The following is a 22,794-nucleotide window of genomic DNA, read 5'->3' as shown; positions in this document are numbered from 1 at the left end:
AGTCCCGTTCTCAGGAAATGGACAAGGGGCGCCTGTTCCTAAAAGCTGTTCCCCTTCGTTTATAAGAATTTCCTTTTCCCCACTGAAGGAAATTTGCTCTAATCCCCTCCCTTCAACAAACCTCCTGCCTGCAGACTAAGAGCATTATTGTAATAAACGTTTGTTTTATTTATTTTTGATCTTCGGGGATCCCTTACACTCTACAATTCTGATTCTATATACAGCCCAATGCCAAAGGAGGCTTCTGAGCAGAATATAAAGACCATCAAGATACACAAAAGCGTTGAGGCATAAATATCCCATAGTGAAAATGTACGCTAAAACAATAACACACAAGACAGCAACGAAGAGAACGGAAGAGTCGCGCGGGGGAAGCCCATGTGTGCGCCGATCTAGGCGAGCCGTTCCGGTCCGGTGCCGTTGACGAGAACCGTTCGGGGAGCAGAAAGTTTTCACCCGGAGAACTTGGGAAAGCACACCAACCCGGAAGCGATCTGAAAGCGGCTTCCTCCCCATGCGTGTTATAGAAGAGAGAAGATGGTGGTCACGCGGCGGGGAGTGTCGGAGAGCAGGGACCACCCTGGAGAAGCAGAGGTGAAAAGGGAGCGGAGCGATATCTAAGGGGGGGGGGAACAAAGCGACAGCCGGCCCGAGCGATTCTGTCTCCGGCCCCCGCAGCTCCCGCGCTGGAGTTTGAATGCGGAGACCCCTCAGTCTGCCGGGAGCGCGCGTAGCCTCCGTGCGCGTGACCGGAGACCGCTGCGCCGCGAGCACTGCGGTGGATCACTGCAGCCCTGATGGCGGCGGCCGCGGGGATCCTGCTAAAGTGCCCTTGCCCTTCCCAGAGGTGCATGCCTTGAAGAGGCCGCCCCACTCTTCACTGCGGGAGGGAGTGAGCAGGGCGGCGCATATGTGTTTTGCATAATGGATATTAAGATGGGCTCGGGGCTGGAGAGATGCGGTGCAATCTGAGGGACCGTTTTGGCTGCTGCCTCTCTGAAGGAGAACATTGCAGAGAGGATACGGATATCTCAGCTGCACGGCTATGGCTCATTCTTATTCTTAGTGGGGCTCATTCACCCCATGGGGAAAGCCCCCGAGGCAGGACCACCCTCTGCCTTTAGGAGGGGTGGGGTACAGAGGTGAGAGATTGGGTGGCAGAGCTACCACCACAAGATATGCTAGCTGTGGTACTGGCTGCCCTAACATATAGCGGAGGAAGCTGTCCCATTGCTAGTGCTGAGGTAAGATTCAATTGCTGGCATGGTTTCCATCCATAGAAGTAGGGATTGTCATTTTGTTGTTTCCCTCAAGCAGCAAAATTTCTTGGGCTGGCAGTGCTTGCTATCAGATTGTACCTTGTTGGTTTTATGGGTCCGTTTGTGAGGTAAGTGTAGCAGTATTTTTTAGAATTGCCTACAGCTAGATAGTTGCCATACAGTGTGGATGTGTTGATGATCCAGTTTCTGCAAACTGCATGGTGCATGATGCTCCCATAACATTTACAGCCATGGGGACTTAAATAGCACAGCCGTTGTCAAAATGGGAACACGGGAGTCCTTCAGACATAATGATGCTTTCTGGGGTTTCAGTAAAACCCTAAACTGCTGCTGAATGAAGCAGATGTGTAAATGTCCTCTTCTCCAAGTGAGAGTTATGGTACATTAAAGCAAACAGTTTGGGGGTCTTATCTTTTGAATTGTCTATCAAAAAACTTACAAATGGTTTTTGTTGGCAAGGTAAAACTAAGAAGATGACTTGCTGTGACAATTAGTGTAATATTGTTTCATTCTAACAATAGCTAATAGATTAAAAAGCCACAATGCATTGGAATCTGAGAGTGGAGTTTCTCATGTGGCTTTTGCCTGTGGAAATAGCTTTTACAAATTATTTAACATCCTCTTTCTTACAGCTGGACTCAATGGAAGGCAGCACATCTGTAAGGACAACTAGGAGAAGTAAATTGAATTTCCCTGCAAAAGTTGTTACTGAGCCTTCTCTTGAGAAAATGAAGGAGTCTGAAACAAAAATGGATGCGGAAGAGCCTCCGCAAGTGCAAACGTCTCCAAATAGGAGAAAGGCTGTAAATTTGGCAGACTCAGTTGCTGAACTGCAGGCTGATGGCGATATTTCTGAAGCAGAATCAAATTGCTCCTCTATGTCTGGTCTTCAGACACCTTTGTTTATAAGAATAACAAGAAGGCGGAAAATTGTAGTTCCTTGTCCACCAGAGACGCCCACTAAAAACAGGCAAAGCAAGAAAGCTCTTATTAGTGAAGGAAGCAGATGTCAAGAAGATGATGACGTATCTGAAGCAGAATCATGTTCCTCCACTGTTTCAGGAGTGCGGACTCCAAATGTTGTAAGAATGACTAGAATTCAGCAAGTCAAGACTACTGTTTCACCAGTGTGCGAGGCCCAAGCTGAAGAAGTTTCTGATACAGAATCATGGTGCTCCGGTATTTCTACAGAGCAATCTGTCCAGTCTAAACGAATAACCAGGAGCATGCGGCTGAGATTGCCCAAAGAAGCAATGCCTCAGCCTGAAAGAAAAAGTGAAGCTGTGGTGGAAGAAGCAAAACTGACTGACTGTGTAACAAAATCTGAGACTATTGTAATCTCTGATTCAGAGCAACCTACAAATTCTGATTTAGATGTAGACCAAGCCTCATCTCTCTCATCTCCTTTGATAAATGAGCAACCTAGCCCCTGTAAAACAAAGTGCCATTCTGAATCTGTTCTCCACAATGATCCAAAACAGATTGTGTCAAGCGGCTCCCCACAAAAGACAAGAGAATGCTCCAAAAAATCACCTAAAAAAAATGAGAGGAACTGTGAATCTGTGGGCAGTGTGGAGGTAAAGATAAGACAGGAGAAAGATATCAAGGAATTGGTCACGAAACAAATATTAGCTGATGTATGTGAAATTGAGGAAAGCACAGAGGAAGTGTGTGATCTAACTTTAGAAAAACCCATAAAGGTAACTAAAAACCAGTCGCCTATAAAAAATAATTCAGACATTTCTCCATATGATGACATAAAACTTGATCAATCTAGTATGCCCCTGAAACAGACAACTGCTAAAAAAAACAAAAGCAATGTGGAACCCCCAAAAATGGATACTGGAAAGGTTACACGGTATCATGTAGAAGAGGCAATAAAGGTAGGCAAGCCATCAAAAATAGGTAGCCCACAAAAGAATATTATTCAGTCACGAAATATAGAAAGCAACAGTGATGACTGCAGGATTTCTGTTGCAAGTTCAGACAGTGAAGGAAGGCAAGATGAACCAGTTGCTGAATCATCTTCACATACAACCGAAACAGGGCATGAAACACATTTGACTGTGTCACTTCTTACAAGTGATGAGAGTGAAGAATCTGAAAACAGTGATTTAGAAGAAATTAATGAAGTAGAAACAATTGCCAGTTCGACAGATACTAGTAAAAAACCAACTACCACCTTACATGAATCACATAGTGAAGAACTATTTGTAATTGATAAAACTCCTGGCTTGGACTCCACCAGATCATGGTATTTAGAAGAGAAAGACACAGAAGATAATCAACAAAGTGAGGAATCCTCTGAACTGGAAGACAATGCAGAAGAATTTATAGATGAGGAAGATTTAATAAATGAAAATAATAAAATGTAAGTTCTCTCAATGAACTTAGTTATAGTTTATGTTAAGCAGTATTATTAGATGCATGTATCTGGGGCAGAATTGTTTATTGTTTTACAGGGTCTGAGAAAATGGAAGCAGTGGCAGACATGGATTGTCTGATGATACATGATTTTAGTTTTCCAGGGAATAGTCACTATGGAGCAGAGGCAAAAAAGCTGCTTAAAAGTTACTGTAAACTAGGCTGTTGACAGTCTGTGGATTTGCCATATGCATTTCAGCTGCTTTTTAAGAGCTTTCTGTTGGGAGTGTACAACCTTGGTATACTCTGTTGAAAGCCTCTGTTGCAGCTCACATGCCTTACAGAAAAGTTAAAACTTCAGTTAAAGAGTTGTTTGCATGTCTTGGTTCCAATGGGAAGGAGTTAATGGGTGTGTGTCAGTGCTTTCGAAACTGATTTGGTTTGCTCATTTAAATATTTTTCTGTAATAAGCTTTAGAAGGTGGTGTCAAAATGCGTGCAAATTTAACATTTTTTCTCTTCTAGTTTATCATTTTCAAGCAGCATTGATCCTGGTCTAAATGTTAAAAACCTTGGAGGCTTATATATTAGTTTTGATGCAGGAAAGCAGAAATCTGGCTTCCATGGAGTTGTGCCACTAAAGGACAAAAAGAAAGATGAGGTAAAGTACCCAATGTTCTCTGTTGTGCTAAAAGCTGGGTTAGAAGGATGCCCTCAGTAAAACATTGAAGGAATCTACTCATTTTTGCCAGAAAAAACTGCATTTTCCAGATTTTCTTTTCTTTGATGCTCCTGTCTCAGCTTAACTTCTCAACTGTTCTGTGATTTCTAAAAGTCCTATTGAGCCACTCTCATCAGTAACCTTCCTGTGACTCAGTTTTTTGTCCTGACCTAGTCCTTAGGGAGCTTAACTTTTATTGTAACTGCAGTTTTAAAGTTTCTTAAAATTTCTTTTGTGTTTTGTCTGCTTAGCACTGTGTAGTAATTATGCTACTTTAACACACCTTTATAGCTTTTGAAAAAGAGTGTTATAACTCCAGATTTTGAAAAAAAGGAATCTGTTCCACCTTTAAAAGAATCGGTCCACCAGCTGAAGAAACAACGTAGGGTAAGTGGAGTGTCACTGAGCAATGCTCAATGCTACAAGAATTGGGCTGACTTTATAGCTCTCTGAGGGCATGTAAGCACCCGTCACTTCACTTCTCAGCTTAGTCTGCCTTACAATGATTAGATAATGGGATTATTATTATTATTATTTAATTTGTATAGTGCCCTTCATCCGAAGATTGCAGGGCGGTTCACAACATAAAAATACAAAACAAGAACACAAAGTACAAAAAGCAAAACAATAACCCCTCTTCCACAAACACATTTAAAAAGCTACAGAATGTTTAATCAGCCAAAGGGGTGGTGACATATAAGCTGTTCTGAACTTCCTGGAGGAAGAACAGAAAATATGACAAATGGAAGATGAAGAAGGCTGATAATAACAGGCTCTTCCTTTTTAAAAGCACTCTTCAGCCCTTGAGCAAAATGCCAGCAAAATCACAATCATGTGCTCCTTAATGTTCATGTGGTTGCATGTGACAACTGTGACACTGAATCAGGTCTTTTTCACAGCTTACCCTGTGAGGTCAGACAGCAGCATGTGAAGAAGACTTAAGAGCACATGGGTGCCAGAAGAAAGGGGCTTGCCAAGAGATTATGATTCCTGAAGAGACAAGAGGACTCGAGGGCTTTAGGATGGGTGTGGGGAAGCATGCAAGAGTGAGAGGCAATAGCTTAGAGGAGGACAAAAAGGTGGAAGCTTAAAATTGGATGCTTGTGAATATTTGGGGGAACAGAGGAGGAAGTAAGCTTCATGTGGAAGATATGGCTAGCATGAATGGGGAAAGAGTGATACTGCACATATGGTAATGTCAGCTTAGGTATTTTGGTTTAATTTGGCATTAAAGCGTAATATTGAAACAGAGAGATAAAACTTGAAACATTAAAAGTTTAAAGGCCAATAACAGAGTCTGACTTCAGCCCATAGATGCTTTATTTCCATGCCCACTGCTGGATGGTGGTGGGAAGCTGCATTATCAAAACATTGTCAGAGGAAATCCAAAGCTTTATGCATATGAAGATAACACACATGCACACTCATTCACATCCACACACTACTTAAACTCCTTACGCACTTACCCATATAATCTCTAAAGTGCTTCTTTACTTTAAAAATAACATATGAAGGCCTTGGTAAGCTAATAATGGTGGTTTAGATAGTTACAGTTGCTTTTTTAAAAAATTCATTGAAGCCTGTTTAAATATAAGGAAAATGTTTGAATATTTTGAAAACTGCCTTAATGTAAAGCTCTAAAGGTTAGGTTAACCTTTTGTTATATGTCCAACTTCTAACACTTTTAATCACAAAGCTTGCTTGCAGTTCTTAACTAGCTGACTTTATTGCATGAAAATGCAGTTGTTTATTAGCAAGTGGGCGAATACTGAACTGCTGTTTCTTGGTGTGTTGAATACAGGCAGAGCGAGAGAAAACAACAGGCAATGGTTGGTTTGGTATGAAAGCCCCAGAAATGACTGATGAATTGAAAAATGACCTTAAGGCTCTGAAGATGAGGGCAGCCATAGATCCTAAGAGATTTTATAAAAAGAATGACAGAGAAGGTCTCCCCAAATACTTTCAGGTAAGAAAATGAGAAGATATTTTTGACTGGGTTTGGGTTTCTGCTACACCACGCTGAAGTTAAGCATACTTTGGAACATACTAACCATTATCTACTTTCCTTAGGTAACAAATTTTGTATGTGCATGTCACCTTAATAATTAAACACTGCATTAAAATATGCTCCAGAATCTGGGCTTCTTGTATTCCAGTATATATCTTCCTTCAGTCATTCACAATTGCATTCCATTTGCTCAGCATAATGTTTTTTTGCCTCCTGACTTTCAAATGTAGTATGCACAAAACATTTCTGTGTTCATTTTTTTCATTGCTGCTGCTTGAAAAAGAAAGTGCATGGCTCCCTGCTGCATCCAAAGCTTCACTCCTTGTATATATTTTTTCTACTGTAGCCAGTTACTAGAGTCCAGAGCACATATAAGCAATAGTAAGTAGATGGTATGGTGGGGCTGCATTGCTCACCAGACCTCCTGATGGCTGAGTCCCTGCAGCACATGGGGGGGGGGGGAGTTGGTGGCTCTGCCAGTGTATTTGCATTGCACTGACATCACCCCCTCCACCCCGCTATGCAGCAGCAGCTCGACTACCGGGATATTACAGCTCCACAATGCTGTCCATCACTGCAGATAAGCATATTGAAGACTTGAATGGTTTCAGCTGAACTTGCACCATTATTTGAACTTAAATTCTGTAAACATGTTTAATTGTGTGCTAGATTTATGAATCTCCCCCTAAGATGAGCTGAATAATAGTGTCTTAGCATGCTGCTTTTCTTTCTTTTATATCAAAACCTTTTCTGGATATTGCAAATTCTTCACTGCATTGTATGTATTTAGCAATTGTGTTTGGGATCGTAGTATGTACTGGGCATCACCGCTCTTTGTTTGTCCAGTTACCCCTCTGTTGTAAAAATAGCCCTTCAAGTGTATGTGGCAATAAAAGATCTTCAATTTTCTTTTCTCAGGTTGGAACTGTTGTGGATTCTCCAATAGACTTTTATCATGCTCGAATTCCCAAGAAAGAGAGGAAGAAGAACATAGTGGAAGAACTTCTGGCGGATTCTGAGTTTAGAAGGTATTTGCAATGAATTTCAATTGAAAACTTTATACAAGCAATGTGGTGATGTCAAAGAATGTGTTACGGTTTTACTAGCAATATCTGGAGGACCACATTACTCCCATATGATCTTGTGCATTTAACATGCCCTGCTATGCATCCCAAACACTTTCAGAAGCATGGTTGGTTGGAAGGTGAGGCACAGGGCCTTGTCCATTTCAGTGTTCAGATTATACCCAAACTGTCTTCCTAGAGATTGTGGTTAGCTGCCTCTCTCTTATGGTTAGGCATTCTGTTGAGACCTTTTAAAGTGTACTTTCCCATCCTATAAACTTAATTGGTTTATCCTGCTTTTAGTCCTACTATATGTTACATTTTAAAAGTAATTTTGGGGTTGTGTTTTTATTGCTTTGATGTCACATGAGTAATTCTGTAAGTGCTTTGTGTATTTATAAAAAAGCAGGGTGGGTTTGTTTAATAAACTGCATATTCATGGATGCAGAGAAAAAGACAATCCTGAAAAGTCGGCAGAGATACTTCATCTCTTTGGGGTGTTCCCAGTGTGCAAGCAGAATGGACCTGTGCTCACAGCGGAACTTCACTTTTCTCTCCTCCCCTCTTGAGTGCCATCAGAATCTGGTACAGTAGGTTGGAGCAGATTTTGAGGGTGAATGGGGAGCTGCAGTGCAGAGAAGAATGTGAATCCCCTTTGAACAAGCATCTAGTTAAGCAACATTGGATTCCAGCCTCTGTCTTTGTAAGAATTACATATTACGGTTCATATTGCATGTTGTAGTAGCATCTTGCTTGCCTGTTAAGACAGAGCCCATTTTCTTCCTGTTTTAAGGTATTTGTGCATAGCTGTCACCCCTCCCTGCTGTTTCCCAATGCTATAAAAATGGAATGTCCCATAAAAAAGGGAAAGGTTGACAGCTATGTATTTGTGTTGGAGAGACAATATTGAGATTCTGTGCCTGATTGGGACATGCATGATGGTTCAGTGCTTCCCGTTCAATCTCTGTCACGGCCAACAATAATTGCTATTATTAAATTAAATCTATTTTTTGGTTTGGTCTATAACTGGTGATAGTCACAACACTGCTTAAAGTTACTTTGCATCTGCATATTTTTAATGTACATTATTCATACTTTATAACATTATTTCTCTTTTTCAGATATAATAAAAGGAAGTATCAAGACATCGTTGCTGAAAAAGCAGCCCTTGCAGCAGGCAAGAAGTATCGGAAGAAGAAAAAATTCCGCACATAGCTTTTTAAAAAGGGGGGGAGCTGAACTTAAATTCCGTTAAAAGATTATAAAATATTTTGCAATTACTGGACTCAGTTATCAGGAAGAAGAGAACAAGGCCGGAACAATATCTTGGAAGTGGAATTAAAATATCTAAACTGCTTTGAGGTTTTCTTTATAAACAAGCAGTGCATAAATTTTGTGAAATAAAATAAATAAAAGATGATGGAACTTTCCTTCAGAAAGAAAAAGATAAACTTATGCAAGATTAAGCATTCCAAATATGTACGGGTCAATTAAATAAAAAATGACAATTCTAATATAAACTTAAAATAAAAATTTGTGATGTTGGCATAGAAAAGTGTAAAACCTCTGTGCTTCCACATTAAAATATTTCTATGATTTCACAATCAGGTGACGTTAATGCATTATATTCACCAATGAATTTAAGAAAATTTATTTTGTTACGGAAATATTGTGAAAGTAAAGGTAAAGGGACCCCTGACCATTTGGTCCAGTCGCGGACGACTCTGGGGTTGCGGCGCTCATCTCGCTTTACTGTCAGGGAGCCGGCGTACAGCTTCTTGGTCATGTGGCCAGCATGACAAAGCCACTTCTGGCGAACCACAGCAGCGCATGGAAACACTGTTTACCTTCCCTCTGGAGCGGTACCTATTTATCTACTTGCACTTTGACGTGCTTTCAAACTGCTAGTGGGGATTCGAACCACCAACCTTCTGATTGGCAAGCCCTAGGCTCTGTGGTTTAGACCACAGCGCCACCCGCTCTGGAAAAGGGAGGAATTGAATATCACACTCTGCTGATCATTCTGGCAGCACATTTCAGCCTGCCCTTTCCTTCCTGCTCCCAAAGTGCTGTTTTGGGTAATCTCCCAACCCACCCACCCCAACCAATTAGGGAGAGGGCATGGGGGAGAAGAGGGGGAAGACCTCATTGCGGAAGTTGTTGCACAGGGCTTCAATTGATGGGACTCAGATGAATCCTGACCTGAGTTCTATAAATGAATATGAATGTGAATATGAAGATCAAAGATAGTACCCTCTTTCAAGGTAAGACTTCATATTTAAAAGGGATAAGGATCAAAACATTTTAAAGGGGCTGTTCACATAACTCTTTTCAGCTCAAAACAAAATGACATTACACTAGGAATTATTATGGTGTTAACAGGAATTTTAAAGATTTTTCATGTCACCAATAAGAGTGGTATCTAGCACTTTGGGCCCCCCTAATCCACTGCACCACACTGACTCCGTGCTAGTCTTTCACATCAAAAGCAGTGAGCAATGTGGTCACGGTACCTTCTTGGCAGCCTTCAACTTGCTGCAAAACTTTTTGAGTCCTTTGTTTTTCCATTTTTTGGGTGGGTAAATGATTTTCAAAGGGTCAAACCCTGTTGATGAGACAATGAGAAAGGTCAGAAGGAAAGCAAAATAATTACAGTACCATTTCCCTTCCAAAGGAATACCTGCCTCCTCCTTACCCAATTAGTGAGATTCTCACTGTCTACTCTACACAATAATTTCCACTCAGAAGAAATTTCCTCACCTGAAGTATCTGGACCAGTCATGTCCATCCCCTGGTCATTGAGCCTCTGATATATTCTTATTTCTGGTTCCTTCTTGGAGATCATGGGATGGATTTTGCACCACCTGCAGCACATCTTGAAGAGGCTGTGTAGCCATTTCAACCTAAGACAGAAGGGAGAGAATGTGATAAACTCGTTTGTAGTACCTGCATTGAAACTACTGTGGAAGGAGTACAATCCATCTGGGAATGTTAGCTTCTGCTTACCGTTGTATTCTATTTGTATTTAGTTCAACTGTAAGCCTGATTGTTTTGTGACTTACAGGGCTTCGCTAGTGAACTATCCCAGCTCCTGAACTCTAGAAATAGTGGTCAGACTTCACAGGCATTTTTAACGCATTTGTGATAACCCTTCTACAGAAAACTAAAAGGACTTGTTTTATTGTCTTATTATCATTCTCCCAGATGGGTTGAGAATGTACTTCTCGGTGATGACTCCATTTTGCTTTAAAATGCTTAACATCGCCAAATTATCCCTCCACAGAGGCAGTGATGCAACACTGTTCATTGAACCTCATGAATATTTGGGGCATTACATAAGCTGTCTGGTCAGCAGAAAGTTGTTCATACAAAGAGATTCTTTTAAAATATCTATAAATAAACAAAAAAGGCCCACTTAGTGTGTCAGCTTCAATTCTACTTTCCCATTGAAAATATCCTCAGCTTTGGCTTGTCTGTCCAAATAGCCTGTTGAAAGAGCTTTTATTCTCTCCCTTGGGTCTGGGAAGGTCAAGTGGTTGCTGCTAAATAAGGATTTCAATCCACTTCTCCCAATTTCTGTGGCCCTTAGCAAGGCAAGCAAAGCTTGATGTCCTCAGGGCTAATTCTGCACTCAGCACTCTAGCACTGATGATGTTGGCATCTGTCTTGGGAGAGGATGGAAGAGTGCACCTTCAGGAGTTAAGTCAAACCTTCAGGAGTTAAGTCAGAGTTACAGCGCCTGCTGTGGCTGCAGATGCCGACACAGGAGGGACGTGTTTTGTCGTAGCTGAGGCAGATGAAGGCATCTGGTTGTGCTGCTGCAGATGCGCCATGGCTTTTCTTCTTTCTGCGCTCCTCCCAGCGGTCATCCCTCTCTGGTCACTGCTGTGGATACAAGACCTGACAAAGCCGTCTCCAGGCGATGGGATTATTCCCACACTGGTGGGGTTGATGTTGCTAGCCTTCCTGTCGTGTTTGCCGACATCTTTGGCCTGCCAGTGCCTGAAGCCAGACGCCCTTAGGGATCCTGCCATCTTCCGTTTTGTGCACAAGCCAGCATAGACCTTGCTGAGACAAGTGCAAACGTACTTGGAATGCGCACATAGCCCTTGCCAAAAAGTTTTAGCTGAGAGAAATGAACAAAAGCAGCTTTTAAATAGGATAAAAAACGCACCAGCATCTCGCTGCCCAATTTCTGTAACCCATCTCTTTGTTCACATGGATGCTTTCCTTCCTTTGCTTAGGCTGTGCCCATTTTACCTGGCAGCAAGACTTGGCGGGTCTTACTTCTGAGGTGGCATTATGAGGGCCACTTGCTTACATACAAGATCCCAGGTGGGAGACCAGGGTTTATATCCCCCCCCCCTCAGCCCACCTTGGGTCAGTCAATCACGTTTCCCACCCACCCCTTTCTCTGCCTAACCTACCCCACAGGGTCGTTGTGAGGATACTAGGAAGAGAAATGCCCCTTTTAAAATGTGTGTCTCTTTTTTTGGGGGGGGGTGTAATTGGGTTATTTTAGTTTGACTTTGTGGTTTTTATGTTGATCCTTTTCTGTGAACCGCCCTGTGAGACCCTCCGGGTATAAGGGCGGTATATAAATTCAACAAATAAAAAATAAAAGAATCACCTGCGCCACTTCACCAGCTCCTTGGAGTTGCGTGGACAAACATTTTTTAAAAAATAAAATAAAATGATGTAAGCAAAACAAATGAATAACTGCTTCTAGGCTTTTGGGGGAGATGCTGTCAAAACAATCAACTGCTTCTCCACTTTGTCCTGGCCGCGCGGGTAAAGCAATGGCAGTTGCCTCAGGCCAGCCTTGCTGAGGCGGCCATGAGGCGGCTCTTCCTTCCTCCCTCAGCCTTGCAATGGCGGCGCAGGCAGGCGAGGAAGCGGACAGCCAGGAGCGAGTTTTGCGGGGAATCGTAAGGGATTTCCTTCCTCATCCCGGCAGTCGTAAGAACCGAGTGTAGCCGGGCGCCCCATTTTGGCTCTGGGGAAGGCGGGCTTTTGGCGCTCTGAGGTAACTCGGCCTCTCTCGCCCCTCTGGCCGCGGCCTTTTCTCCCCTCAGACTCGGCCGGCTCGCTAAGGCAACGCCTCCCTCCTGAGGGGAAGTCCGGAGTCGGCGCTGTGTAAGCTAAAGGGAAAGGTTCGCGTTGCGGGCCTTCACGGCAAGCTTTCGCCGCCTCAGCAAATATTTATCCGTATTTTAAGGCGGGGAACTGCTTTTTGAAAGAAAAAAAAAAGTAGGCGAGAAAAGGGCAGCAAAACAAAACAAAAATTCTACCTGCGACTCCGCCGGGACTCGAACCCGGAACCTTTGAATCCCTTCAACCCTCTAGAAGTCCAATGCGCTATCCATTGCGCCACGGAGCCACCTGTTGGATTCTTTGTACATTCGCTATACAACCCACAGAAAGACTTTGTCCCATCCTTCACAGCAGGAAGGGGTGTGTTCCATTGCTCTTTTAAGACTGCATTTTGTCGTGGCGCCACGAATAAAAGTTGCTATTATTTTTCCCTTGCGAGTTTTAAACAGCTCATGGAACTAATTTTCATATTAAGTGTGAACTTCAGTTGAAATCGATACTATTCATTATTTCAGGGCAGGGCTGCCAAGGACACCCTTAAAACAAATATTTATTGTGTATCAGAGCAGTTTTTTCACTATGTTACTAGAGTTGACTAAATTCACTGTGCATTAAATAAAAAGAGGGTCATATCTACTCAATGTGGTAATTAAACCATGTAGTGCTTCTAGTAAATAATTTTGCTGATCGGATCATTTCAAGCCTATTGAATCTTATAACATTCCTTTTTCATTATGGTTGTGTCTTTTAATATTTTTAAATATTTAGCAATTGTTCGTCTGTATTTTCCAGTTTTTTTAAAAAAAAAACGTTGAACTGGTGAGAGAGAATAATAAAGTAGTGCCTTTCACTGAACTAATTTATTGCAGCATAAGAATATGCAAGCTGTTTGATTAGACAGAACTTTTCAACAATGGAAAGATGAATAATTCTCAATAATTTTTGTGCCAGAAGCCATTGGCTTTTTAAAATTACATGCAGATTGTTTTTAAACACTTCCTAAAACTGTCGGTCATTTAAGGAAGCAATTCAATCATTTCATGCTTCAATTCCATGTAAAATTATGCACTAATTTAGGAGGGGTTTTTTTTTTGTGTGTGTGTGTCAGATCCTTTCTTAAAAGGCCACTATTTTCCAAAGTGCATGAAAGAACTTTCACTCATCACCAGTAACTTTCCTCTCTTTACAGTGAATCATTGGCAGTCCATTTTGCCCACACCTTTTGCCAAGAGACATCAATTCAGTAAGTCATAATTTTATCTACCTTTTCTGTGGGGGACCTTCTGCATCAGTTACCAGCCTCTGAGGACTCTTTAAGTGTAACACTGCCAGTTAAAGTTGGGATTTTTTTATTTTATTACATTAAAAAAAACAAAAAACATTGAAGTGAATTCTTCCAGATTTTCATGCTAAAGCATACCCCTTATTTCTCACTCACCAGTAGATGGCACTGCTGGAAGTAAAATAAAATGGCATACACAATAAACATTATTTCCCCAAAATCATTTCTCCTATTTGGGGTGGGTTAGGTTTGCCCCCAAAAGCTCAACAATTTGTGTTTGTTCCCCCCCAAAAAAGCTTAACAATTTTCGTTGATTTCTTTTAAAAATGCTCAACAATTTTGCGGGTGTCAGGAATTTTACTTTTTGAAATATGGAAACCCTAGACAGATCAGGTATGGGGAATCTTGGTTCTTTCATATTTTGCTGCACTACAACTCCTATCATCCCTGGCCATTGGCCACAATTGCTGGAGCTGATGGGAGTTGTAGTTCAGCAACATCAGGAGCGCCGAAGTTTCCCCACATTTGTGATAGAGCAAAGTGTATTCACATGCTCAAGAGGAGAATATCCCTGCTTTGGTTGGACAGCCATGCAGCTCTGTGCTTCCTATCTATTTTTTACCGTAAAAGGGATATATCATAGATAGGAAACCTGTGGCCCTCAAAGATCTTGGATTGCAACTCCCATCAGCCTCAGCCAGCATGGCCAATGGTTAGAGCTGATAGGAGTTGTAGTATGTTCTTATTGAACTCCAAGTTTTTCTAGAACAGGGTTTGAAAATGTGTAGAGCAGGGATGGGGAACCTATGGCCTTTGCAGTTGTTGTTGGAGAAGTTCCCATCTTTCCTGACCATTGACCATACTGGCTGGGGCTGATGGGAAGCGGAGTCCAACACTGTCTTGAGGGCCAAGACTTCTTCAGAAGTTCCTTGATCAAGGGGTCTGTGGAGCAAGGTCATTAATCTCTGTTATCACCTTACCCTCACTTGTGCAGTGTGGCACACACAGACATAAATAAACTTTAAAGTATTTGCGGGTTGGTAGCAGAAAAGTAAACATTGCAAGGCAATCTGCCTGTGTGCTTAGAAGAATAAAGACTCCTGGGTTGTTGTTTTTTACAAAGGCAAACAGAATTTTCATTTCTACTGTGTAGTGTGAGGCTTCCAACTTTTTCCAGTCTGTCAGTCCCAGAGCCTGCCAGTCATTCTAAGCCCATTTCCATCCATGTGAGAAATATGTATCTCTTCTGGAGACACTAACAAGGCTCTTCAGAGTGATTTTTAAGAGCTAGCTCTGGGAATTGCTGAAGGTGTGTGAGAATAGGCATCGTACTATCTGTGACTACAGGTATCACCTTCATCCTTAGAGGCAGGTGCTACATGGAAAAACCTACCGGTAGCCTACAGGGATTGGTACCTTGATTTTTAAAGATTTGCTAATAAAATTGGCCAAACACACACACACACACACACACACACACACACACCAAAACAACAACAGCCTAACAAGTTGCCACAGAACAGAGATGGAATTTTATAATTAGTGAATAGGTGATTGTGTCATCTGTGTATAACAGTGTGTCAGTGAATATGTGAGCCCACTGTAATTTTGGCTAAATACTTTGGATGTTTACTATGTCTAGGCAGACATACTATGTGGAAAGGAGAGGTTTGTGGAGTGGGGGAGACAGGAGAAGACGGGATCAAGCCTTTGCATGAAAAGGAGTGGATAGTAGCAACCTCTGCTTCCAATAAACTATTTGTGCCTAAGACTATGACCCTACAATTTCTTACAGAAGTGAATAAGGCCCATTTAATAAAGTGGTGCTTATTTCCTATTGAACATGCAGGATCAGTTTGCTTTAGTAGTTAATGCTGAAGATCAGGTGGTAGAATCTTATTCTAGGAGTTTGTATCCCTCTCTTCTGCCACAAAGGGGCAAACCCCCAGATGCTACACAGAAGACCAGTTGTTTAAAAATTAACAGCAGTTGTCAGAGGGTGTGTGGACTGGGACCATGGTGTATGTAGGAGGAAGGCTTGACTTTTCCCATGTACCCTAGACGACCCAACTAAAATCTCTCCCCGAAGCTGTTATTTGCTCCTTTGTATGATCCTTGTAAAGGAAAACTAATTGATATCTTACTGGTAGCGATCCATTTTCTTCTACCGATCAAGAAGCAGATTCAGGGATTAGTTTTTAATCAGGGGAAATGGCATGAGGCAAATGATTAAATCATTCCATGTGTGATGGCCTGGGAGTCAGACTCTGATGCTGAACCTGAGGGATCCCAGCCTGCACAGGATTCCCCGCCTCCAGAACCAGCTGAGCCGGGGCCAGGGCTTGAGCCTGAAGGATCCGCACCTGTGCTGGATCCCCAGGTGCAGGCATCAGCAGAGTCTGCTCTGGCTCCTGATGGGAGGGAGGACCCATTGCCTGCAGGTGCTCCACTCCCAGCCTCTTCAGAGGAAGCTGAGGCAGCCCCTGGGTCCAGTAACCCACCAGCCTCTCCTGAGCTACAGAGGCTCAGGGCAGAGAGGCGAAGGGAGTTAAGTGCCTGCAGGAGGAGTGCTCGCCTCCAGGCCTGGAGGAGAGGCGAGTCTCCAGAGGATCGGGGCGGCCCTAAGCATAGGGCCAGATAAAAGCCAGCCAGACCCAGCCCAAGTTGCGTGAGCAACTTAGTTGCAAGCGTGTGCTCAACCTGCAACCTTGTGCCTGAACCTGCCTTGGACCTCGACCTGCTCCCTGCCTTGCTCCCTGCCGGACTGACCTCCTTTGGACCACTAGACCCAGGACTGGACTTGGACCTCGCTTCACGGACAAACCCTTGGGGCCAGCACACCATGGTTGCAGTTGGACAGGACAGATAGCTTTTTAAAAGATTCTTGCAGGCCTAAATTAATTGTTTCTTCTATTTAATTTTGTTTTTGTTTGTTTTTATTGATTTATACTTTTAACGTAGATTACACTACATTAGTATAATACAAATCAAGAAAGAAAAAATACAACCTCAAAATCTGAAACAAGCTAATAAGTTAATTGAGACAGTAGTGGGATCCCAATGGAATCAAGATTCTTAAAAGGCCCACAAAAGAATATTTTCACTGTCCACCACATTTGAGAATCCCCCTTCTCGGTCATTCACTCAGTCACTCACCTCAGATAGCAGTGGGATCTTTTGGAGACCTAAACTTAAATAAAAGTAGCAGGCAGGCTCCTACGGAGTGGGGGAATGGAGGGATCTGAGATATTTTGCTCCCAAACTTTCCAGGGGAAAAGGTGGGAAATTATAGATAGATAGATAGACAGTCAGTCAAAGCCAGCATCTTGAATTCAGCTTGGGAGCACAATGAGAGCCAGTGAATGAGATTCTGCTTAAAAAAAAAAAAAAGTGAATGGAATTGTTTCCAGTAAATCCTATCATTCCCATGGGGTTTCCTCCTTCTCTTCTTGTGGAAGATTTGCCCCAAACTATAAAACTGTACAAGCAAAACACATTTTTTAAAATCTACAACAGCAATCTGAAAAGTGAGTGCTTATCTCATTCATATATTGTGTGTGTTTGTCTGTGTTTGTGTTTGTGTGTGTGTGTGTATATATATATCCAGAAAACTGCAAATGTGTGCTGAACATTTATGATTGCCTGACTGTGTGCTTTTGTGTACCTCCTTTGCAGGATTTTTTAAAAAAGGTATGCGCACAGTTGTCTGCATTCAGCTACCTAATTGGCATAATAAAATCAACAACTTAGAAGGTAGGGGCGAACACCAACAGTAACACTGTCTGTGGTGTGAACAGGAAAGATGGAGGTTGCTTCTTATATAGAAATTCAAATACATAGTGGTGTGGACTATTTCAATCTTATGCAATTGCGGAAAAAGTGGATTAACACCCAAATGAAGCTCAAATATGGTCAAGCCCATAATGCGTAGTGTGGGCCTCAGAATATTAGTCCACTTAGCCCAGTTCTGGCCAGGGCAAACACCCCCAAGGTGACAGCAAACACTCTGTTCCTTGAGATCCTTTTAAACTGCAGAAACAATGCATTGAAGCCTGGGACCTTTGGCATGCAACACAAGTGCTCTCTGCCATTAAACTTCAGTACAGTTGTGGCTGGTGTCCATTGGGATGCAAGGCAGGAGCCCAACAGTAGGGGGAGCAAGAGCCAATAAGAGGCAGAGCCCAACCAATTCTGGCCTTGTCTCAATCTTCCTCCTAGCCAAGTTTTCACAAGTGCAGCACTGAGACTAAGGAGGAGGTAGCTCAGTGCCAATGTCACCCTCTGGATGGGATGGAAGTAAGAAAGTAAGCAGGTAGGGGGATGTGCTGAAGGCAGACTGAGGTTGGTAGGGCTATTCACCCTAATGGACTATCCTCCGCTGCAAAGGAGGTGTCAAAAAAGACCAGAGCCTGTTGCCCAGGTCTGGGGAAAGTCTGCTGTGGATTCTACACCCACACAAGGGCTGTACAGTCATCCTTGTTGTCTTTGTGGAAGAGGGGCTGAGGACCAGCCTGAAACCCCCTGATATATGTGGAATGTAGGGATCTGGTAGGAACACACCCGATTCCTGCATTCCTCTAAACCGCCTTGTAGCTGAGCCTCATATCATAATTCAGTCTCTGGGTTCAGATCCTCCTTATAATGCCCTGCAAGCCTTTCTGCGAATTGTACCTTCTATCTGCTTTGTCACACCTTTCCCTTTAACCTGCTGCTTTTGATCAATATTTTACATTTTGACCCGGAAAGGTGGGCAGAAACAAAAGTGAAGATGGCAAGACCACCACTGAAGGGCAAGGGGGAGAGGAAGTAAAAAATAGTTTCTGGTGTCCTTTAAAACGCACATGCATAAAATGTGCTAGACTAAAGTTCACCCTGCCGTTACATTTAAACAAAAAACAAAAAAACTTCGCACAAAAAGGTATGAGAACCAAGCTCCAAAAATAGCAGCAAAGGCTACTGCAGCTGAAAGCAAATTGGGAAAACTCTTACCTTTTTTTTCTCCAATGCCTTCCTAATGCGGCGTTCTCCCTTCCCCTCCTTCATCCATGCACTCTGTGAACGGTTTGCACATACTAAACAAGGACTGTGGTGGAGACAGTGGTGCACTGCGGCGAGCAAAAGGAAGTCATTTGGATCAGCGATGTGAAAAAGGGAAGAAGGGAACAATCTGTGATCAAACAATCTGGGCGACTTTCTCCACTCGATTGCATCTTCGCAGGGCACAGCATAAATCTGACAGGGAATCCAGCCCAGTATTTATTTCAGAAGAGCAAATGGAGTTGGCAAGACAAGTCTACATCGTGTGTGTGTGTGTGTGTGTGTGTGTGTGTGTGTGTGTGTGTGTAAGGCATCGATTTGATACTTTATTGTGCATTTATTTGTTTGTTCATGGATCTATTTCTCTATATAAGTGCTTTCAATGTCAACGTCTGTGGGGCATTACAGAATAACATAAACAAAAAGAAAAAACGATCCCTCTCCTGATGTGCATGCAATCTAAATTTAGACACGAGGGGAGATAGCAGAGGAAGGAGGGAGAGCCGTACCATAGGAAATGAGCAGGTACTGTTCACAGACTGAGGCTGTGTACACATTACCACTTACCCTGGCTCCAGCGGGCTCCCACCACCTGTGTCTGAAGCCGAGAAGGCATGACCTTAGCCACAGACCATCTGTGTCCTGCAGCGTCTTGGGAAATGCTGTTGTGATGTGCTTTCTCTTAAAGCAGCTTCCACCCAGTTCAAAAACATAAGCCATGGTTCAGCTGGGTTCTTCACCTGTTGGACGTCCGTTGCACATGTGCAAATAACGCATGCACAGACGACAGCTTTGCTGAATAGGGGTTGGCAGGGTTGCAAGCATGGGGAAATAGAGATCAGGTAATGGTACGCACAGCAGCCTGAAACACAACTTGAAACATGGCGAGGGAGATGGAAACAGCCTTGTGGCATTTCAAAGCCACTTATGTGTATGTGTCCTAAGGCATTAATGGAGAAGGAGGCTTTGGAAAAGGGATTTTAGGGAAGAGATGGCAGGGAGCATTGCATGTTGTTCTGAAAGGGAGTTCTAGCTGTTAGGGGCAGCAGTGAGAGACAATGGCTGAAATCTTTGGGGGCTTGAAGAAAAAGCTACAACAGGAAATTAACCACCCAAAACGTTATGGTTGGGCTGGGCATTGCCAAAATTCTTAACCTGCGCTGACAGTTTGACAATAGATAAAAGGCTGCCATTCTTTACACACCTACTTAGTAATAAGCCCTACCAAATTCAGGGAGCTTTCTTTGGAGTTTCCCCCCTGTAGGATTGTGCTGCAAAGAACAATGTTACTATTGTGGTAAATATGAAAAAGCTAGGGGCTGAGAAGAGCTGCCTCAGGAATTCTGAGAAAGAAGCTTTCCCCTGCCAGCTTAAAAGGTGGCCAGAAAGCAAAGACATGATGGGCAGCAGGGGGGACTCTAGAAAATAGCCACAAGTCAGGTTGTCACAAACTTGGAGGTAAATGGGGAAGTCTATGTCCCATGTTCTTTGTGCAATGTTCATAAATGCAAGGCTCATGAGGAGTTGCCCATGAAAAGCCATCCCTTAGGGTCCTCCCAGGAGTGACCTGGGTGTAGGTGGTTTGAGGGGTTGCAGCTAATGAGAGATTCCCCACAGGGGGTGGGGGTGGAAGTGGGTTCTGCTCATACACTGATGCAATTGCTCATACTGCACACCACCTCAATCTCTGAGCAGTGCGAGATTCCAGGGTTTCCAGGCGCTAACTCAGAGTTCCTGTTTCCTTTTGGAAAGACTGTGTTGCCTTTAGGGTGTATGATTTATTTGCGCATATATACAACATGAGCCTACAATGGAGCTCATCACAGCATTAGTACCCCAAGAGGGTCTTGTTTCTCCCATAGCCACAGCCTTGGATCCAAACATTGTGCTCTGCCTCTCTGGTTTTCCAGCCTGCAGCTTTACTTCTAGATCACACACAACACTTTCAAAAGTCTGGCTTTTGTCCTTGCTATCCATGAGCGGCTCATCACATTTCCTTTCCTTTCCTTAATGGCCCATCACCCAAGCGATTACCTGAACACAATAAGTTAGCCTGCCTTAGCTTCTAACACTTGCTGAGTCTAGGGAATAGGTGTCAGGCACCCAGTTTAACACCCCAAGCCTTGATTAGATTCCAACACTTTACTGGGTGCAGGAATTTATATTGGTTTGGCAACTGCAAACTCATAACAACACTTAGCATTTAAATTTTATGTGAACTTGTCACCTAATGTATTACTCTTTGCTGTCTTTGTTTGCCAATATATATTTCAATGCCTCCTTTGTGTGGCTCTCCCACTCTGTCCTTGTGCTTTCTTCCAGCTCGCCTACCTCACATGAAATGAATTCTAAGCTTTGCTCTTCCTGCCTCCACCTCCCTGAAAAACACCACTTGTATAAGACTCAGTGCCACAGCATAGTCTTTTTTGTTGACGAGGGATACTTAGTGACAGAGCATTAGCTTTGCAGGCTAAATCCCAGACAGCTCCAAGTAGGGCTAGGAATTTCCCTGTCTAAAAACCCTGGGGAGTCATTGCCACCTCCAGGGGCGTAGCGTGGGTTGCCAGTGCCCAGAGCAGGACAAGTGTTGTGCCTCTCTGGTGGACTGGACAGCGTTCAGTCCCTTTGCCAGCTAGTGTATAATCAAGGGAGTCTGTCCTTGCAAATTAGTGCCGACGTGGGAGCAGAGATAAGGCAGAGAAACGTGAAGCTTGGAGCACCACTGTGTTGCCTCGCCCTCCTGTCCTTGCAGCGAGGTGCTCTGGACCATGCACATGGCTCCGGCAGTGCTTTCCTGCCTTCCTCTTCCTCCTTCCCTCTCGCAGGCCAATAGGAGAAGGAGGCACTTTTGCCCCAGCCCCAAATGGCCCTGTGCAATTAACCACTGCCTGGCAGAAATTCAACAGATGTCACAATTTCTTGCCACATGCATACAGCAGTGGGAATGGGTTCACATTTGAATTCTATCTATCGTACAGCCTAGCACTTCCATTTTCACTTTTCCTTGAACCCGCGCAGCCTTTGTGTAACATCGTCCATACATTCTAGGCAGCTTCAATTGCAATCATCCCTGTGATCGTAAAAGCCAGACGTAACCTCATAAGCTGTTGATGCAAATACAACTTGGCATGTTGTTGTTGTTCAGTCGTTCAGTCGTGTCCGACTCTTCGTGACCCCATGGACCAGAGCACGCCAGGCACGCCTATCCTCCACTGCCTCTCGCAGTTTGGCCAAACTCATGTTAGTAGCTTCGAGAACACTGTCCAACCATCTCATCCTCTGTCGTCCCCTTCTCCTTGTGCCCTCCATCTTTCCCAACATTAGGGTCTTTGCCTGAATATTTGTTTTTATGTGGACAACTTGGTATACATAAAAACAAATATTCAAGCCACATTCAGTTCTGCTAGCAGGTTAAGTGTGATGAAATTGATTTCCCAGCTGACAACAACACAATGTCTCTCTTTGCAAAATGAGCATATGAAACACACACACAGCACCTGGAATTATCCAGTAGGGATTTCTGTTATTAGAACTGCCTAGTTGCTAATGTAAACAGGATGCTCCGGCTCGGCAGATGTCTGAGCAATGTGACTAAACCTAAGAAAACACAGCCATATCAATGAGATAAGAATTGTGTTGTTTTCTGTAAATTAATCTTTCAGTTGCTTGCATTCACTATTCTCAAAACAAAAGTTTGCAGATGGGTGCTTTACTACAAGTAGCAAGATAGCAGCAGCAGAAGCAATCATTTGAAACAATAACAGAACCAAGGCATTAATTGCTCAGTGTGCTGGGCCTGTGATTGCTGGAAAAAAGAGGTGACAGCTTGTTGCTTCCCCATTGTTGGATCCCACAACATAATTCAGAGGTTTTCAACCTTTTTGGGTCCACAGCTCCCTTGACCAACTACATTATTTCTGCAGCACTCCTGTGGGGCTCAGGAGT

General features: G+C 43.2%; 1 protein-coding gene, 1 long non-coding RNA gene and 1 other non-coding gene across 5 annotated transcripts; 1 reads left to right on the top strand and 2 right to left on the bottom strand.

Moving 5' to 3' along the window:
- The first annotated feature begins 496 nt into the window (after nt 1-496).
- On the top strand, nt 497-8,655 carry DNTTIP2 (deoxynucleotidyltransferase terminal interacting protein 2). 2 transcript variants are annotated; one of them, XM_033151550.1, is made up of 7 exons: nt 497-594; nt 1,913-3,651; nt 4,169-4,304; nt 4,656-4,751; nt 6,166-6,330; nt 7,291-7,400; nt 8,558-8,655. In XM_033151550.1, exons 1-7 carry the CDS (start codon nt 538-540, stop codon nt 8,649-8,651), a joined length of 2,397 nt encoding a protein of 798 aa, XP_033007441.1. In that variant the 5' UTR covers nt 497-537; the 3' UTR covers nt 8,652-8,655. The 2 variants fall into 2 exon arrangements, with proteins under 2 accessions (XP_033007441.1, XP_033007440.1); XM_033151549.1 differs by lacking the exon at nt 497-594 and adding an exon at nt 683-847.
- Nucleotides 8,656-9,803: 1,148 nt separating this feature from the next.
- Nucleotides 9,804-19,539, bottom strand: LOC117048125. Of its 2 annotated transcripts, XR_004426807.1 has the most exons (4): nt 19,417-19,539; nt 18,802-18,917; nt 10,197-10,339; nt 9,804-10,041 (listed from the first exon to the last, which is right to left on the bottom strand). It is a non-coding gene; the product is annotated as an uncharacterized LOC117048125 (long non-coding RNA). The 2 variants fall into 2 exon arrangements; XR_004426806.1 differs by lacking the exon at nt 19,417-19,539 and having other exon boundaries at nt 18,802-19,112.
- On the bottom strand, nt 12,731-12,816 carry TRNAR-UCU. Its single transcript is given in 2 exon segments — nt 12,731-12,766; nt 12,780-12,816. It is a non-coding gene; the product is annotated as a tRNA-Arg (tRNA).
- Nucleotides 19,540-22,794: the final 3,255 nt, after the last annotated feature.

This window comes from Lacerta agilis, chromosome 6, assembly GCF_009819535.1.
Source record: "Lacerta agilis isolate rLacAgi1 chromosome 6, rLacAgi1.pri, whole genome shotgun sequence".
Classification (NCBI taxonomy): Eukaryota; Metazoa; Chordata; class Lepidosauria; order Squamata; family Lacertidae; genus Lacerta; species Lacerta agilis.
Note: the sequence above shows the minus strand (reverse complement) of the source record. Positions and strands in the feature narration are given on the sequence as shown.